This window comes from Chenopodium album, chromosome 19 (assembly GCF_948465745.1).
Source record: "Chenopodium album chromosome 19, dcCheAlbu1.1, whole genome shotgun sequence".
Lineage (NCBI taxonomy): Eukaryota > Viridiplantae > Streptophyta > Magnoliopsida > Caryophyllales > Amaranthaceae > Chenopodium > Chenopodium album.
The window spans coordinates 33,043,875-33,064,386 of record NC_137852.1 but is presented as its reverse complement, the minus strand read 5'-3'; the positions used below and the strand labels follow the sequence as shown (position 1 = coordinate 33,064,386).

At 36.5% G+C, this 20,512-nt stretch overlaps 1 protein-coding gene across 4 annotated transcripts; it reads left to right on the top strand.

Moving 5' to 3' along the window:
• Window positions 1-1,210: 1,210 nt before the first annotated feature.
• Window positions 1,211-13,969, top strand: LOC145593579 (exosome complex component RRP45A-like). Of its 4 annotated transcripts, none has more exons than XM_081649848.1 (10): window positions 1,211-1,388; window positions 1,940-2,084; window positions 5,294-5,503; window positions 6,859-6,954; window positions 7,033-7,147; window positions 10,689-10,773; window positions 10,859-11,040; window positions 12,355-12,629; window positions 12,754-12,812; window positions 13,238-13,969. In XM_081649848.1, the coding sequence occupies exons 2-10, from the start codon at window positions 1,948-1,950 to the stop codon at window positions 13,453-13,455; spliced, it is 1,377 nt and encodes a 458-aa protein (XP_081505974.1). In that variant the 5' UTR covers window positions 1,211-1,388; window positions 1,940-1,947; the 3' UTR covers window positions 13,456-13,969. The 4 variants fall into 4 exon arrangements, with proteins under 4 accessions (XP_081505974.1, XP_081505973.1, XP_081505976.1 ...); XM_081649847.1 differs by having other exon boundaries at window positions 10,689-10,766; window positions 10,852-11,040; window positions 13,238-13,661; XM_081649850.1 differs by having other exon boundaries at window positions 10,689-10,766; window positions 10,852-11,040; window positions 12,355-12,633; window positions 13,238-13,376.
• Window positions 13,970-20,512: the final 6,543 nt, after the last annotated feature.

Sequence of the window (20,512 nt, the reverse complement as noted above, 5' to 3'; positions counted from 1 at the left end):
TAATCTTTTAAGAAAAGATTTATATTTTATATAAAACAAATTATGTCTATAATTTATTTTTTCCTTACATAACAATATTTTTTTGGAAAATTTGTCTGGGACAACCTTTTAAAGACAGTTTTTGTCTAGGACAACCTTTTAAATTTTTTTTGGCAAAGGCAGACCCTATTATAATTTTTTTTTGTTAACGACGACCAACCTCCACTTTCAGGTGTTGACCCACCAGAATCCGGCACACCCCTTCACCACTGTTTGTACTCCACTCGAACCACCACCCCCACCAGGCCACCACCACAGCTAGATACTAACCCCACCACAACCTTGAACCCACCATCAGCAAAACCCGCAACCCCACCACCACCGAAACCACACCACCAGCGAAATCTGAATCCAAAACCCCACCACCAAGTACCAGCAAATCCTGAAACCCCACCTTATAATCACCCTCCTCGTAGCAAATAAAAGCCACCCCATAGCAGGAATTCAACCTACCGGCCTCACTCACCCTCTCCCGTAGACCGCATCAAATCGAAATCCACCACAAAAATACCAACCCTAGCTTTAGATTTGATCGATTTCCGTTGTTTTTTCTAAGATTGCATACCCAATTCTCTCTCTTTCGTGTCAATTAGAGATCCTTAATTGAGACAAAGAATAATGCAGGTGGTGGCGGCGGTGGCGGTAAAGAAGATGAAGAAGATTGGTGGTTGTAATGGTGCGATGTCGAAGGTGTTTATGGTGGCCTTGGTGTTGAAGGTGTTCATGGTGTTGGTGGTTTGGTGCGGTGGTTCTTATGGTGGTCGGTGATGATGGCCTGGTGGTGGCTAATGATGATGGTGGTACGATGGTGGGGTGCAATTAGGAGAAATAAGGGTCACGTGAAGGTCAACGCCGGATTCCAGTGGGTGAACGCCTGAAAGTGGGGGTTGGTTGTCGTTAACAAAAAAAAATTATAATAAGGTTTGTCTTTGCCAAAAAAAATTTAAAAGGTTGTCTTAGACAAAAACTGTCTTTTAAAAGGTTGTTTTGGACAAATTTTCCTATTTTTTTTAGAAGGTACTTTTGGCGGGAAATTATTTAATATTTAATTGATTGATATATATGTTTAATCAATTTTTTTTTTTTTTTGAAACAATTAATCAATTTTTTTTTTTTTTTTTTTTTTTTTTTGATGTAATTAATTTTCTTAAAATTCGTAAAAAAAAAAAAAAAAAAAAAAACCGCAAAGCACAAACCAAACGCTCCATTATTATTGTTAAAGCAGCTTTTTCTCGCCATTAAAGCAGCTTACGATTGATCATCACCCCATTTCCCCCTTCCATTGAAGTGTAATCAAAATTGGCAAATTGCTAAAGCTGCTTATTCTCGCCATTGAAGCAGCTTCCAAGGTTTGAATTGTTTTTTTTTTTCTTCCTAATCATCGAATATCAAATCTAATCGTTAATTTGCTTGTCAGTATAATTCAATTTAGGGTTTGTCTTAGGTAGATTATTGTATTGGTTGTTATAATTACTAAAGTTATGATAACTATTACAAGCGATTTCGTTGCTAAACTTTTTCTATTCATATACTTAGCCAGAAGAATGTAACTTGATTTTTCGAACTTTTCCTGATACTACAACAACAACAACAAAGTCTTGTCCCAAAATGATTTGGGGTCGGCTAACATGAATCGCAATTATGAACCTTACTCTGATAATTGAGTAAAATTAGAATTTTTTTTGTTGCAGAAATTTGTTTATATAACCCTTTAATGGTAGGACGAAACTATGAAAATGGACCTTTTCTTCCGGGTTTGGGGCGGTTGATGCTCCTGCCCCGGCTCACGGTTTGGTGATAAATGGGTTGTTGAAATAATGTTTGAATGTTTGTTTGTCATCTTAGTTTAGAAGATTGCAATTTGTGGATTTTAAACAATCTCTAACTGCGGTTATTACAGTTTGAAAAATGGAACAGAGACTAGCTAATACTTGGCACATGACTATAAATGAGAAGAAGTTTATAGAGACTGCATTGCTTTCGGATCTTAGAGCTGATGGAAGGCGCCCATTTGACTACCGCGAATTAACAATTAAGTTTGGTAGGTAAGTGTTTTGTACAGCTATGTTGCCATGTTGGTGTCCTTTTTATATTGGTTCTATAATATGTTAGTTCGATAGGTCTATGTTACTATCAGAGATTTTGGTTAATCTTGCTTAATTTTAAAGTGAATATACTGATTGTGGTTAAAGTATAAGGTTTTACTTTGTTCATGTTTATGAAATTGATCAATGTCAATTAATGTTTGATGTTAACATAGACTTCCTCTAAGTGTTAGCCTGTGAGGCATGGGTACATATTCGAGTGTCAAACATGGGTTAGACTGTTGGAGGAGATAGCTAAAGGCTGTAAACTAAGAATCTTCTACATAGTATTGTATGTATATGAAGCTAGCAGGAACACATGAGTTGATCCATGAGGATGTGAGTAACTCAACACAAACACTATTGAATGATAATATAAGGTTTTGATGAATTAATGAAAACTTAATCAATAAAATATCTGAATTGATAGTTAACTAATGGTTAGTGGTAACTATAAATGGTGGATGCTTAGTTATTTATTTCAGTGTATTTAGTAATCTTGGATTCTTGGGGTTTATTGTCAAGAAAGGGTGATATTACTTTCAGAGATAGGACTTCATCTTTGGGTCTGGATTGATGAAGCAGCTTATCTTTGCTTCATTTTGGTGCTTCCAGAGAAAAAGAGAGAGAGAGAGAGGGGGGGGGGGGGGGGGGGTGTATGGGGTTTTCTTGTATTATAATTTATAAAGCTTGATTTGCATTATTTCTTTCTCTGGCCTTCTTTAAGAGATTCCTTGACTATTGCTTAAAACTGTTTTTTTTTTTTTTTTAACTTTTTTTTTGGACATTGAGATTATCAGGTAAAGTAAAACACATACAACATTCTAAATTTTAAATAAAAAGTCTTGTGGGATTTGTGTTAGGATCTTGTATTGTTCATAGACTTACAACTAAGACTTTGTATCACATTTGAGAACTTATAATGGCCTGGTAAGTAAAAGCACTGAGGATTTGGACCAAGAAAATGAAATATTTCCCCAAAATAGCTGGGTTGGACACTTGGTCACTTTGACATACAGCCATGTTAGACATCAAGTAACATAGGGTGAATTAAAGAAAATAGTGGATAAAGTAAGAGAATGAGTGAAAATGTATAAATGTTGTTGGGGTAAGGTGAGAGAGAAACAAGGGATCCTGGATGCCAAAAATAGAATAAAGTACATATGAGTCGAACTTTAAATTCCTGGCTTACTCCCTGAACTTTCTTTCTTCTGTGGTAGGAAAGCTGCATAAGTTTTCAACTAAATTGAGATAAAAAAAAGAAAGCTCAAAAACATAAATATAATATTTTTCCTTTGCTACCGGCTTCTTTCGGTCCTATAGTCTTTTAAAATACCCAAAAATGTAAATTGTGTCAAACTTTTAGGAACGAGGAAAGAACTTGCTGTGGTTGAGTTTAGGTCTTTCTTGAAGTAGTTGGTTTTTGTTTTGTACCAATCCAAAAGGTGAAACCTATATGATATCGCTCCACCATTGTCCAAGGTATTTTCCCCAAGGGAGTTTTTTTTTTTTCTTCCATTAAGGACCTTTCTACTTATTGTGTATTTATGTTTACTGTGATTAATTTTTTTTTTTCAAAAAGAGGTTAGCAGATATTGTATTCTCTTACAACATGACTCTTTTAGTTACTATTCGACGATCTCCTTTTGATCTAGTATACAAAGTTATTTTTATCTTGTTGATTTCATTCCTATGCATATATAAGAAATCACGAGTTTTGTAGCAAAGAAGATGTAACTTATGTTTAAGTGCACTTCTGAACAGTTTTAACTTAAGTGGAGAATATAAATGTTAACTTAAGGAACAGGCTAATAAGAATTACACGCAAGGTGAAAGGTGATCTCCTTTATGGATGCATCCTGAAAAATAATGCATTTCTACAAAGTGGAAGGATAAGTTATTGCTAGAGATTTTGGGGAAAATTTTTAAGATATTTGTACAAGATTTTGGGTTTGTTATTGGCTTAATGCTACCAAATGTTTTTGAAGATTTTGCTCTTTAATTCAATGAAAAATAATAGTGAAATAGGAGAAAAAAATGTAGGTGTAATGTTTGGACAAGAAACTCTGGGAACAACTGAGTGCTCTGATTATCAACCTTTTCATGCTTAGCGTGTGTGAATTTAAATTTGGCTTTTGGCTTTGTATTTATTGATGAAGCCTAGGAGGCTAGCTTGGGAATAGGTACACTGAATTTACAATTATTACTCCGTATTATCTCCTTGCCATTGACAAATGGGAGGATATTTATGGGTGTAGAGTGATGGTGGGAGGTAAGTTATTTGTTGTTACATAGGTTATTTAGGCTCTGTTCTGTTCAGATATATTTGCTGAATTTTATTTCGGAGTAATGTATTTATTTGCTGATTTTATTTGTTGAAATTAACTTTTATGCTAAACAGGTAAGTAGGTAGTAGTTTGAGTATAATTTATCTTAGGCAGATTTAAATTAGAATGCTGAAAATTTGTACATAAGCGGAGCTATACACCCCCCCCCCCCCTCTCTCTCTTCCCTATTTGTGCTGAGTAATCAGGATTAGCCAACTTTTGGGTTGTTCATAGCTTTCACTGTCTGTAAACAACCCCAATTACCCGAGATTTTCTGCTTTGCGTCACTTAAAAACCTTCTAGGATCCATTCAAGAATCGACCATTATTTCAAGAAAGCTGTTATTTGTTTGGAAATCCTCATAATGATCTCAAAACATTCATATTAATAAGTAAAATCTAGGATTGGAGCTGCTTTATGCATAGTAAATTGAATTAGCCAACTTTTGGGTTATTCATAGTATTCATTGCTGTGAATTATCCCAAGTACAAGATATTTTCTGCTTTGCTTCACTTAAAATCTTCTAGGAATCCATTCAAGAATCGACCATTACTTCAAGAAAGCTGTTTTGTGGAAATCCTCACAGACATCTCAAAACATCCATTAGGATCGGAGCTGCTTGTTCCACATGATGGTTTGAACATAGGATTGATTCATGAGGTGTTTGCTGCAAAATTAATGTATAAACTGTATTTTATTGTTCTAGGCTCTTAAATGGTTAGAGAAAACGATGTACATCTAGGTTCTCTCTGCCTCCATCCTTGGCAAGTTTAATATTGGAATTATTGCTTGCTGATATGGTATCTGAATTATAATTATTCAATCATTGTGATAACATTGCAGGAAAGATGGATCAACTGAGGTACAGCTTGGCCAGACTCGTGTCATGAGCTTTGTCACTGCTCAGCTAGTTCAACCTTATAGAGACAGGCCAAATGAAGGATCACTTAATATATACACAGAGTTTTCACCTATGGCTGACCCATCATTTGAGGCTGGTCGCCCTGGAGAGTCTGCGATAGAATTGGGACGCATAATAGACCGTGGTCTGAGGTTTTTCCCTACTGATTTTTATATCTTGATTTTTACATTATTGCCGTGTGTCACCTTATTGAATCTATTAAGTGATTGCTATCTGTCATGAAACTGAAACCTATTTTTCTTAGAATAGATTCTTTCTGGATTAATTTTTTTAACACTGTCCATCTAGTAATTTTACATCCTGAATGCTGTAAAAAAAATGTGGTCAAATATAACCCAGTCAATTAAGAGTCCTAATTGGTTGCTTATCTCTGTTATCTACCCAAATGGTCAAAGGATTTTGATTCTTCAAATTGCCTATTTGGCCTTCAGCTTTCATTTATAGGGTTTTTGCATTCTAGATGCGGTATTATGGCTCGGCCGCATCATGGCCACATTGTAACTGTTATTGAGCTTGAGGTGACCGCAGTAATAGGGTGTGGCAGTGACAGACCAACCACATCAACCATGAAAGTGGTTTAGTGACCATTATCACAATTGCTATGTGAATTTGAAATGCTATTACGTTCGAGATTTGAAACCATCCTGCATCTCTGCAAAATCACTTATTTGAGGTGCTTTAGAAATGATGTTCTTGGGTCATGTATAATTGTGTTCCTTAAGGATTGAGCCTGAGTTGGTTGGTAATATCTTGTATGTAACCTTGATCACCCCAGTTTGTCTGAGCCCAGTAACATAGTATTGCTTGTCTAAAAATGCTTTGTAATATTTGAGATTTGGAACCATCCTACATCTTAGAAAATTCATTTTTTTTTTGTGACGCTTTGGAAATGATGTTCTTGGGTTACTTATGAGAAGAAAACCATTTTGAGGCTCACTTATGTCCTTCAAGGATTGGGCCTGACTCCTGCCTTAGTTGGGTTGTAATATATTGTGTATAACTGTGATCACCCCAATTTGTCTGAGTCCAGTAACATAGTATTGCTGGTCTAAATTCTCTAAAAATGCTTTGTAAAATACAAATGTTTATATATGTTAACCTTTATTTTTTGCTGGTTGCATAAATTTGGTGATGCTGAAAATGTTGCTTTCAATTGACTACTGACCAGAACTGATCACAAGTGTTGGTTTTATAAAATCTTTAATCAAAATACTGAATTCTCTTTAGAATTTGATCTCTTTTGGATGGCATTAGTGTCCACTGACAGCCTGATGCTGTACTTGACACTTTAGAATTATTTTGGATTATTTTTTTGTTTCATCTTGCTTGCTTTGTAATTCTTTGGTGTTGCTATCTGTAATCATTATATTGCAAAAGATTACAATTTTTTTCTCATCTACTCTTTCTTCTTCTCTTTCTGTTTAAGTGTTCCATCTTTAGGGATTTGGAGATTATGATTTTTAAAAATGTGAAAGCCATGCTGCAGGGAGAGCAGGGCAGTTGATACTGAATCACTTTGTGTTCTTGCTGGCAAGTTAGTATGGTCTGTCCGTCTTGATCTTCACATTGTTGATAATGGAGGGTAAGCTATAATATTTTTTACCCGAAGAACCTCAGTAAGTTCATGTGATCAATTTACAAATTATCCTGCTGGAAACAGAAATCTTCTTGACGCTGCAAATGTTGCTGCTTTGGCATCTCTGAAGACATTTCGACGGCCTGTCTGTACGCTTGGAGGAGAAGATGGTCAGGAAGTAGTTGTTCATCCACCAGAGGTGTGTTCATAGTCTTTTTCTTTTAATAAGACACAGCTTTGATCAAATCCTTGTCTATCATTGTCATCGATCAACATGAAATTCATGATTGTTATAGACTTCTATCCTACGTGTAATTTGGCTGGTTACTGTTGTTATTCATGCTATCCTTCTCACCCTTCAATGTATGCATTTTATCGTTATTATACTAACATCATCTTTATTTATGACTTGCATGATTAAATTTCTCAGTTGAATGTGCACTTTACTATATTCATGCATGTGTGTGGTGCACTCATAGAGAGGTGATGGGGAAGAGCATCTGTAAACAAAATTCTTTATTCAAATCATTCTAGATTGCTGTAATTAATACAAAATATTGCAGGTTGGTTGGTGGGCGTTGGTACCCTTAGCCTAAACCCTAAACAATACTTGGAGAATGAGAAACAATTGAGCCACTGCTATAACTCTAGCATCCTAATCTTAATTAACATGCTAAGATTACTAACATAATTAAATGTCCCTACCATTCTTTAGACCTATACATAATTAATTTAATATTCCACCCTCCTTTTGTGTCATCGTCATAGCCTCCCTCTTAGGAAAACTTGGATCATGATCTTTGAAGAAATGAAGAATCTATGGTCATGTTAGGGTTTGTTGGTTAATTTGTCTTCATTGAGACACTTGTAGATGAATAGAAAATTCTTGATTGATTGGTTGTAAACTTGTAATGCTCACGAGGTTGTTTGAGATCAAACATTTAGCGAGATGACATTGGGGAATTCACTCATTTTCAGGATATTCTGGATTTGTTGCACAACTCTTGCTTGCTAACTTTTTGTGCTAGTTTTGGTCCAAGGTCAAACTGCTTGGGCCACCTATTTATCTGATTTGTGATGGAGACCAACATGATTGATAATGGTGCTTGCTGCAAATGAGGTTTGTTTTCTGTGAGGATTTGGTGAGTGAAAAGCAATGCTAGTCGGTTGATGCTCTTTCTTGTAAATTTGTGAATATCTCAATAGAGGTGTGTGATCTTTATGAATCAAGAGGTGTTTAGAGAATATAAGGTTTATGAATTGATTGGCTTTAATTCTTCTTATGATAGGATTATAGGCATGTTTTTACGGCATATTAAAATGTAATATAATGTCCTTAGGTAATATGTAATGCTGTTAAAGAAATTGAAATAGCATAAAGTTGAAAGTTGGTTTTGTCCTTGCTAATCTGAGTTGTGCAAGCTATTGAAGCCTTATTTTCGACCAAAGAATCTTCATGGCTGTGACGAGGGCTGTCTCTACTGCAAAAATTTGGTATTTCCTTCACTGCTCATTACTTACAGCTGGGGTGAGGAAATCTATGGCTGTGTTTGCTGTCCACTGCATTAATTATTAGCGTAACACCGTAATAAGTTATTGCCGTCTATTTTGTTATTTAACGGCCATGGTTAAGTGCTCTATATGGATAAGCTTCTTCCTATAACTCCATTATACATTATAATTGGAAACTTGATTGTTGATTGTTGAGATTAAGAGAGAAAACTTGTCTTTGAGACGTGTCAAATTTCCTTTGTGAAGCTATTTTTTTTTCTCCCCTTATAATTGGATACAAGTTGTCCTATTGCTTCATCATCACTTGTTGAATTATTGAAGTTCTTGATTTTTGCTTAGCACTTCTGCTTTGTGCATTGAAAAGCCAACTCTAAGTTTTATCTTTTGATTATTCTCCAAATTATATACAAAAACTCCATTTATATCATCTTTATGGTTAAGAAATTGGAAAAAGAAGATTGCTATCCTACTACATGGATGTTTATGGTGCTGGGGTAAGGATCAGATGGTAGGTTATGACTGGCTTTTGTCTGTTAATAATTTTCTGAGAGTTGTACAACCAAATTGCCAATGTGAGCTCTTAGTCCCAATTAGTATAAATTAGAAGTGTGTGATTTTCAGCTCTAGTTTTAAAGTTAGTTCTCGTCTATCATAAGTTGCTGACTTCTACCAGCAACATAATTAAACACTTATTGTGGCTGATGAAGTATGTAGCTAAGTGAAAGTATCAGCTAATATTTCTTTCATGTGCCTACTATCTAAGTGCAACCATCAAAATGTAAACAATAGGCTAGATGAGTAATTATGTTAATGAGTTTAGCTCTTGCTATGATAAAGTTCATTATGGCTATATTTCACGTGATTTTTTGTTTGTATTTATGGTTTTAAAAAGTTTAAAATGCTAGGTAGTTAATTAAACTAGGATATGTGGATTGAGCATCCTTTAAACGTGAAGTTTCTATACGTGTTCCGATGACACATTTAGATGGCTAAAATGGCTAACCTAGACTTAAATGGTTAATTTGCTTACTCCTACATTTATTATATCAACAACTCGCCAACCACCACCATCCACATTGACTCCCATGCTTGGCCCCACCAATTCCACCATCCCTACACTTACCACCTTACTCACCACCCCTCTTACTAACTATGTCCGATGAACACGTTAGCACATCCCAACCCAACTACCTTGGCCACCATATTTCCTCCTCCCTATCTTCACTATATTTATTGTTTAGAGGCTAGGATAAAGAAAGTAAGATGGGAGTGAAGGTGAATTTGGTGTTTGGTGGGTTAGATGGTTGTTTTGGCGGTTTCTAGAAGTTTTAGGGATTTATGGTGGTTTTTGCCTCTTCGGAGAGTTGGGTGGTCATTTTTGGTAGGTGGATAAGGATTTCTAAAGTTGGGTGGTGGCTTTAAGGATTGGATGGAGGTTTTCGAGGTCGAGCAAAGTATTTCAGTTGGTGGGTGGTTTTATTTGGTGGTTATCTGGTCATTTTTGGTGGGTGGAAGGTGGTTTTTGGTGCATCGGGATGGGGTAGTTGGTCGTCAGGTTGGGTTGGTGAGGGGTTTATAGGTGGTTGGGGTGATGGTCTAAGTTGGTCAAGAGGGGTGTTAACTATGGTTAGGTTTATAACTTAATGATTAAAGTACAAAATCAATTATTAAATTAGAGATAGCTAGATTCAGTCATAACATTCAGACATTTTGACGAGTTAAAAATCAGACTGTATCCTCCTAGTGGAATTTTCAATAGTATGAGGTCACCATGTTGAATTTTCCAATAACTTTTTCAAGAGCAACACAATGAGATCATTTTTTTTTATTTGGCCTATTTATCCATTTATTCCATTGGTCATATGGTTGGTTTTCCCATCGGTTCTTTTGCTGAGCATTTCCACGCATCTTTCTCCTCGGACATTTGTGCTCGCTGTTCATATTCTTTGATCATTATTCCTCTGGTTCGGGGTTGTTAAACTATCTTGATAAAGAGCTCGGTTCCTGCCTTTCTTGATGGTGGTCTTGTTCTGGTAGTTATGTCATTTGTGATTTGTGTGTGCTGTTTGATTTTATCTGCCTTGAACTTTTCAACTACTCTAGGTGCATTGGAGAGACAGTCTCTGCTCTCGTTCTTATGATATGTGGCCACTATATGCTCTGTAGACAGGTGTTAGGATGATCTATCCGTTTTATTAACTGTGTTCCATGTGATGTTTCCTTTGCAGGTGCAGGAACCACTTGCACTGATAGTTCACCATCTTCCTATAGCTGTGACATTTGGATTTATGACTGAAAACATTTTGGTAAGAGGTGAATATACAAAACATTACCCTAGTGCTGTTTGGCATTGTCATTTGGGTGGATTTAGCATGTAATGTGATGACTCAGGTGGTAGATCCTACTTATTACGAAGAGGCCGTTATGAAAGGAAAATTGACAGCTACGATTAATGCAAGCGAAGATGTCTGTGCCATTCAAAAGGCTGGCGAAATTGGTGTTGCACCAAGTGTTGTTATGCAGTGTTTGCGAATTGCTGCTGTGAAAGCTGCTGATATGACCAGCAAGATTGAAAATGCTGTAAGATCCGTGGTTTGTTTTTCTTGGTACTTCTTTTTTTCTTTGATCCAAGTCAATGTTTTCAAATCTCTCTCTCTCTCTCTCTGCACTGAAATCAAAAACAGAATGAGAAAAATGATTATGCTAAACTTAAAGTTAGAAATTTGTGAAGTGGAAACACATACTGAAACAAGTAACCAATATCTTTGCTTTGGAATGAGACCAACAATAATGACAAATAGAAAGTATTGATGGTAGCTAAATTCATAAAAGAAGCGAATGGTTTAATTTGGAACTTCAGATAGAAAAACTTGCATTTTATTTTATTTTTAATTTTATTTTAATTAATCTATTTATTTAATTTTTGTTTTTTTTGGTTGAGGTTTCCCCTGGCTCCTTCATATTTCTGACTTTTGAGTTTGAATTTCCAAGTTCCTGAAATGGGAAACTTGAGCTTCGTCAAAGAAATTTTCTAATGGACAACCACCTTGTACCGTTACTATGAAATTGGTCTTTGTCACTGTCTCACTCTTGTATGGAACTCATTAGCATCTGACTGGTGTGAGAGTGAGATGGACACCCAGAAAACCTTAAGACCACTCTTGTCAACTGCTATTGCCAAACTGGTAAGATAACTATTTGTAGATGCTATGTGCTCACAGAGAGTCAAAATTTTAATACCATTGGAGCACTTGTCTGAGACCCCAAAGCTGAATTTAAGGCACCATCACTAACCATATGATAAGGTATTGGGTTGTTATTGCCATCATGTAACAGTATCCCGTGGGGAATTATCTGCTGGCTGCAACATTCAGACATTTCACCACCCTCATTGAACAGCCACTTACCTTTTTCCCTTTAATTCTTCCCTGATACCAACCAATAAAAAACTATTTTTGATTCAAAACCTCAAATGACTGATATCTGACAGCTTAACCCATATAAGCCTAGGTGACCTTCTTTCTTAATTGATGGTAAATGGCCCCTTAATCTACTTTTTCCACGATACTTTCTCTCTGTTGACTTATGAGTTGAACTTGCTGTTCAGCTGGAGAGATGACATAAAAAAGCGCTCCTCTCATTGATGTTGGGCCATCCTTGTATGTAAAGTAATTCATTATTTTAGAAAATTTATGGGCATGGCTAACATTCAAACATTTCATGCAAGCTGCATACCAGTAATGCTTGTAAATAGCTCATTTTTTTACATCAAAGAGTCAGACTTGACAAGTAGAGTCTGTTACTTATTTTCTCAAGTGCATTATATATCTAAAGAGTCAGACTTGAATAGGGGGAATTTTAGTGTTTTAATATGATATGATATGAATACACTAGGTCAAATTGTTCAACACTGATCGAGAACAGCAAAGTGTGAAGCGCCTCTCTTCTGTGGCGTTATTGAATATTAGTACACCGAATTCAAGTACTATCAATGACAACAGCCATTCTATTTGTGAACAAACCACTGTATTACAGCAAATGCGGAAGTCAGCATGTCAAGAAAGTCCTGCTATGGAAAGCGATGTTATGAAAACTGAAGAACCTTTATGTAGAGGGGAGGCAGATGCAAGTACTGAAGCTAAGAGGTTCATGAAGGGTCCTTCTTGTTGGTATGTGAGTAGTTTTCAAGGAACATGTGAATTATATTTGATTATTTTCAGTGGTACCATTCTTGAGTTCATTAGCTTGATCAAAGGCTTGTGGCATTTACTGATCTTTGTTGGTTTTTGATAGGGATCCCTTTTCCAGAGGCGTGGATTCGAAACATCTGAAAGCTTCTCTTGTGTCTTGTGGTAATCATCTTGTTCAGCTAACAGCCATTAAAATTATAACATGGACTTCTTGTTTCACTTATTCTCCCAAGTTTTATTATAGGCGCCTTTGCTCTTATTGCCCATCAGTCCATCACCAAAGTCATTTTGCAGGCTTTAGGTAGTTCATAATTGTGAAATATTGGAACTTCTCAAATTATTTACACTTTTTATTAACATAGTCTGGAAGCTATCTAGTTGATTCAGAATGGGTTGATGACTTGGTTGAATCTTATTTGGCTTTTCAAGCTTTTTATCAATATCTGTTTTCCATCTAGTCCAGTGCATGTTTTGTTTACGTTTTCCCTTGATTAATCTGTTCTGCCTCCCATGGCTTTACTCCTCCCTGCCCCTCTGCACTTATGATTTAGCATAATGATTTGCTAACATATTTGGTTTCTTTCTAGGTAAACTAATGGAGAAAAAGGAGAACGAACAAATTGTTGAAGGTAAGCTATCGGATTCGGATTTCAACTCCGCTGAGATGCTAGAGCAAAGAAATTCAACAGCATTGGCTGCAGTAGCTACTGATGTGATATCAAATTCTCGTGAAATTAAGACCCTACAAGATGCTGTAAAACCAAAATACAAGAGAAAGAAGTTTTCCGCTTCAAAAACAAATTAGTTAGACTTGTTAGCAAGACTACTCTTTCTCCAGGGTGCTTTTTTTCTTAAAAAGTAAAATTTTTATTTTACCTTTTTTTTTTTTTTCTATTTTTGCAGTATTAATTACGTGGATATGGATAAGATTCATATTAGCATGTGTGTTCAGACACCTATGGCTAATTTTAAAAATAATGGAGCCTCTTTTTTTTTTTTTTTTTTTTTTGACAGTACACGAGAAAAGCACCAAAATACATAAAAGGCTCAAGGAATATCACGAGCAACATCCAAAGCTAGAAAAGGGGGATCTCATCGATCCACACCCTCACATCACTAAAAACTCTACTACAATTGGCAAGCTTATGTGCTACAACATTCCCTTTCCTATCTACATGAGAACAATCAAAAGAGGAACAAACGCTGGCTAAGTGAAGGATATCACTCACAATGATGTCCAAGGAGGAAGACTCACACACCTTTCTTAATCTTATTGTTCTTAATCTTATGGAAGAGGTTTAAACAATCCACTCTAGTATCACATTTTTCAATCCAGCATCAATGGCAGTAGACAGTGCGTGCCTCGCTGCAATGGCCTCAGCAACAACAATCTCAAAAGGGCCATTAAACCAGTCTGCAAGACGCTGCCACGACAACCCCCAAAGGATCTCTCATAATATCACCAAGGCCCATACTTCCATCAGAAAAACAGGCAGCATCAGAATTGATTTTAATCATCCCAAAAGGAGGAGCCACCCACACGAGAGAGCTTTTCTTAACAGTCATACACCAATAGATAAATACACACCAATAGGAATGACCATTGATTAATACACACCAATAGGAATGACCTATAGCGAAGCTTTCAACTACCTCCAAGGCCAAGGTCTCATTCAACTTGTGGGTCCAATTCCAGATCCAGTACCTGAGAGACGGTCTTCCAGTTAGGACCCAAAATCTTATTGCCAATACCATAGAGGTCGTGGTCACACTATCGAAGAATGTTTCGCCCTCAAGGATCGCGTTCAAGACCTCATTGATTCAAATCTCCTTCATGTTCCTCTGAGCAACAAGAAGGCTAAGATTAGTAACAATAACAACAGTGGCTGGAAAGGAAAGAAGAAAGACCATCCTTTTTTCTTCTTCCGAAAACACCTACTCTAGTAACAATGTTGGTGCTTTTTACCTTAATGAAGTCTTAGCCATAAATAATTAAGGACTTAGAAAGCAACTAAGAAAGGATTTCACTCCTATTGAGATTAGCTATGATGCTGCTTTCGATCGATTCCATGCCAAGGGACTCATTACTCCCATTGATCCTATTCAAGATCCCCCACTTGAGAAGAGATTACCTAGTTGGGATCCAAATGTGCGTTGCAAATACCATCAAGGTAGGGTCACACTACTGAGAGCTGTTGGAAGCTAAAAGAAGTCATCCAATATCTAATTGACAATGACAAGCTTCCCATACCTCTAAATGACAAGAAGAATGGATAATGATAAAGCAAGAGATACAAGGCGAGCTTCAATGACAACTTGACAAGTTTTCATGACTTTATTTTTCTATATTTTTTTATTCTTCCTTTCCCAATAAGTCTAGCATATGCACCTTTCATTTTCCTTAGATTTTATTTTGCAGGACTTTTCTTTCTTTTCTTTTAATAAAATGAGCATTTATTTTCTTGCATATGATCATTGCATTGCATTGCATCAAAAAAAAAAAAAAATCATGTCGAACTAGGCACAAGGTATACTAATGCTTATAGGCACCCCTTCTAGCCATGTTATATTACCTTTTACCCTTTCAAATAAATAATCCTTTTTTGATAAACCACTTTGAGCCTCGTCTAAAGATAGACCTTTTTTTCTTCAACCCACATCTACCTAAGCTTGGGATAGGATGGTGTGCAACTTATGCCAAATACAAAAGCTTGAGAGATTTCAAAAGATTAATATAAAATAAGAAATAATAATATAAAAGTGTGCAAAAGGACAAGTGTTCCAATGTCTTTGACATGAATTGATAAGAACGTGTCTCGGATTGCGTTTCTTATCGAGTGCTCGGTACCGTGCATAAGAAACATGAATGCCAAGTAAGTAATAGGTTGCATGATCGGGATTGCCCACACTTATTGAAAAAGATTCAAATAAGAAAAATGCAAAAGCAAAAAGAAGAGAGAGCAAAATATAAATAAAAGAGAGTTCAAGAGTAAGAAAACAAGCATAAAAATACAAAGATTCAAAAGTAAGGTTGCACACCTTGGGGGCTTATCTAGGGTCTCGAGCCTTTATCCTTTTTTTTCTCTAACCTTTAGCCTAAACACATTACAACCCTTCAAAGACCTTTTTGAGGTATACATTGTGCGAGGTTCGGCTAGAGCTACGTTCGGCCTGATTCTCAACAAATACGTAGGCAACCTCACATTGGGGTGCGGCCACAATAAAAAATGCATTCATATTCATATTCACATTCACACACTCACACCATAATCATGTCAAGGGATCTCCAATGCTCATCCCTATCCATTAGAGCTAGACTTGGGGGCTTGGTCCCTACATAATTAGCCTACCCAGCCTAAGGGTCACCATCATTTGACTCTCTTCAATATCTTTCCACACACTTAGTCCTTGCGGCCTAACTTTAGAGTCACATTCACACACTACACACATACATGACTAAATAATCCTTCCCTTAGGAACCTTTTGTCAAAATCTTAACACAACATTGAAGCATGCCTTGTCATATCAAAATCACTCATCATTGCATTACAAAGTATGAAGTACTTGGCCTCCGCGCCTAAGTTACCCAAATACTTTCATCATCAAGATAGCCAGGATGAATTAATTCTTGCACTATGAGATACAACATTAATGCATACACTTGAATAAGCTCATTCAACATGCACCATCAAAACACTTCATTTGATTCCTTTTCGCATCTTTCTTTTTCGGGAGAAAGTCGATAATGACGGAAAATTTTTGCTTTTTCGAGTCACACGATCACACCATAATGCACATACGAGTCATGTATGTTGAGTCATGTCATGTAATATCACCTTGAATTGAGTCTAACACATGTGTGTCAAACACTTTGAGTCGAGTCATGACAAGTCATGTGTATTATGCAATGAGTCACGCAACACTAAGCCTTAGGTCAACCCTAAGATAATTACAAAGATTAGCAAAGTCCTATAGTCCAAAATATAAATGCAGGTACATTCCAAAGAGCAATTAAGCGAGCAAGAACATTCTCGGATTTTTTGAAAGACCACGAATGTAAACGCATGAAACTCTTCTGAGTTAAGAAGAGTTTGAACAAAACCTACATGGATCAGTAAATTAGAGATGAAGAGCTTTAATTTGCAAAAGATTTGAGCAGATTTGGCTGAAAGAAAAGATCGAGTTGAAGGTTCTGAGTGAAACCGAGCAATTAACAGCAGCAGCAGCAGAACTGAGGAGAGGGATTTATTCGAAAATCCTCGACTCCAGCGCCAGACGACAAAATATTTTGCCTGGCAAGCGAGAACGCGGCGACAGTGTGTTCTAGCGTGCACCGGTGCGGCGACAAGGCATATGACCCCTATAAATGATTATGCGGACCTCATACAACAATTTCGGGTTCCTTGGTACGCCAGGTAGCCCCTATAAGCAATTTGACATGATTAAGTAGTCGGCTTGATTACAATTGCAATAAGTGATCGACCTGAAAAATTATCGTCTCACTTAGCTTAAAGCGCGTAAGTATTGGCTCATTGCAAGCACCAAAGTAATGGTTCACAAAGAAGAACAAGCGCCAAGGTACCGGCTCATTCACAAAATGCGTCGAGAAACTGGCACAGCAAAAATCGCAGCAGCAATTTCAGCAAAGCATCAACACAGCAAAAATTTAAGCGAAGCATCAAGGATCAACAAGCGGTGGTCTTCGGTAATTTAACTCGGAAGATTATTACCAAGAAGAGAAGATAGCACGAAATAGGCGGTCTTCGACAGCGTTCGCTATGATTGTGGAAGTTGTCACCGAGATTTGAGAAGATGGCATGAGATGGCGGTCTTCGACAGCATCCGCTTAGATTCTAGAGGTTGTCACCTAGATTTGAGAAGAACGGTTCGTGATGAGGCGGTCTTCGATGACATTTGCTATGATTGGGAAGGTTGTCACCATGATCCAAGAAAATAGCTCGCGTTGTAGCAACAATGATAGACGATGTTCCCTAGGATGTGGAAGATTGTCAAACCAAAACCGTACCGAGGATCGTTACAAGCAGAATAGTCTTTGACGAAGTTCCCTAGGATGTGGAGAGTTGTCACAAACAACTGAAGATGGCTACAAGCAGAGTTATCTTCGAAGATGTTCCCTCGGATGTGGAAGATTGTTAGAAAGCGGGAGATGGCTACAAGCAGAGTTATCTTCGATGGTGTTCCCTAGCTTGCGGAAGGCTATCACAGTGGAAAATGAAGATAGTTACAAGTGGAGCAGTCTTCAGGCGAATCCCCTAGCTTGTGGAGATCGTCACAACAAAATGAAGCAATAAATCGGTTACTTCAAAGACGTGTGCTCGACGGTACAAGATACGTGTTTCTTAACTCTTTTATCTGCTTAACTAACGCTAGTTTCCAGGTATCGGCGTTACAAGAATTATTTAGGGTCCCAGAACGCTTTGAATCATTCTCCGTCCCTATCGCTACTTTGACTTTTGTTTTCGAAACTTGCGTTTCTCCAAACTCAGTTAAAGTGGGGGCTTCTGTAGACACCCAATTGTGTCTCCCCAAAACCAAACCCAGTGATGAATATCTTTCACATTGTATAGTTATCGAATGAAGTGAAAGTGTGAAAAGTCTATTGATGCGGTAGTTTTTATTAAAAATCTTTCTTTCTATTTTTGAAAACCTACTCTATTTATGGAACTAGCAATTCCTATTTAGTTTGTTCCATGATAAGGGTCCAATAATAGTGTAGTTGGGTTGGGCTCGAAAAGAGCTTTCCGACGACATATTATAAGCCTAATTCCGATGAACAATGAGGAAGTTATGGTCAAAATACTAAGTTGGGCCCGATTTGGTTCTTATATGCGGCCCAATGATCTTGAGGATGGCCTAATATTAATTATCATTCCTAGAGCTAATAGGATTGATTATAGTCTTCTAGAATAATCTAGAAGGTTCTCTTAAATCCTATTGGAATTAGGATTGATAATTATGTTTTAAAGAGTTTTATTTGGAATAAAGTAAGTGTTTTATGAAAATTTGATTTTAAGAGTAAAACACGGAATTTAAGACTTAATCGTATTAAGAAGTGGATTCCGCATACAAAACATGTTTAAACTCTTAATCAGCGCCTGTCACTAATGTCTGTCGCTTAGCGTCGGTACTCAGCACCTAGCGCTGACCCTTGTCGTCAAATGGCACTCGATTTCTTTTTTATTGGTTTCCGGACTATTTTTCTATAAATAGGGTCCTTCGACCTCCATCTTTGATCATCAACAATCACTCAACCCTAATTCTCTCTCTCTCTTGAGAAATATGGCTTTCTTTCTCTCTCTTGCGGCTTTCTAAACTAGCTTTTTCACAAATACATCATACCACACTCATTAGTTCTAGACACACCTAGCCAAGTTCGAAGTTGCATTCGCCCTAGACGTGAAAGGTTGACACTTTTTTGAGGGTTTGGTCCCAAATCCAGTCTAAACTTTTTCACTCTTTCTTTCTATTATTTAATTTAATTCTTTGATTTTATTATTTTATTGAAGTGTACTGACGCGTGTATTTTGTTATTAGAAAGAGGTACGAGGCATCAAATTAAGTAATTAGCTTACAATCTATTATTTCGATTTAGAAAGCATGTTTAGATTTGTTTAATTTTTAATGTCATGTTAGGATATTTTTATTGCTTTCTAGTATCATGTTTAGGATGCTTTTTACTCTTTTCTCAAAGCATGTTAGTATCATATTCGGGTTAAAGCTTTGATCTTTATTGTTTAGTGACATGGTAGGCTTTGTTATTAATCTTGTTAGTATCATGCCTAAATTCTTGCTATTACTATTGTGCTTTAGCGTTAATATGATTATGATGTTGATTGTTATGGTTATTATCATGTTTCTTGATGTGTTATTTAGTGTTATTGCTTGATCACGCCTTTTATGCAGGTTTAAAGAGAATTTGTACTTGAAATCACGCCTAATAAGATAATTAATAATTTGGTGTAGGCTAATATGATTTTAATTTAAGTGACCGCCAACAATAGATTTGTTTGTGCATCAATATTCAACCAACATAGATTCTGCTCAAGTGTAATGACCTTTATTTGCTCATGTAATTTTGATATACTATTAATAATCAGTCTTTTATAGGATTGACTGCTCCGGAGGAATTGGAGATACTTCCACCCAAACAATCCAATAATACCAAGGGAAGTGGAAGTGGAGGTGGTAAGAGACTTAGAGGAGGAAAGGAAGTGCCAATGGAAGAACAAGCAAAAAAGAACAGACATTGCAAAACATGTGGAGAACAAGCTTACCATGATAGTCGGAATTGCCCTAGCAAACAATTATCTTAGGTAAGGTATTAAAATTTGCTTATCTTGTTTTCATGTGGTTATGTTGTTACTTATTATATTTTATATGCTCATGTTGATGTTTTTGCTTGTGTTGTGTTTCTAGTGATTTTGCTCGTGCTAGTATGTGTCTTGTGCTGCTGTTTTTGGTCAATGGCGCATCATTACAGTGAAGATGAAGATGTTGCTGCTTTTTCTTGAGCCTTATTATGCAGATGTTGATGCATTTGTCCACTTGTATTAGACTAGTTCTTGTTATTCAGATACATGATTATAATTTTTTTTGTAAAACTATTAATGTCATATGTTATCAACTTATCATCACAAGTATGATGGTTTAAATGCTTTTACATATCATTTGAGTAATGCTTGAACCTCTTTTAAACTAATTTTATCTTTACCCATCAATAACTAACCAAGATATACAATAATAATAACCACAAGTATTAGGCTATGTGGGAGTTGAATCCACACCTTGTGTACTTTTTTTAGTTTGCCCCATCCGGTTCACCGGAGCTTAGCTCCGACTAC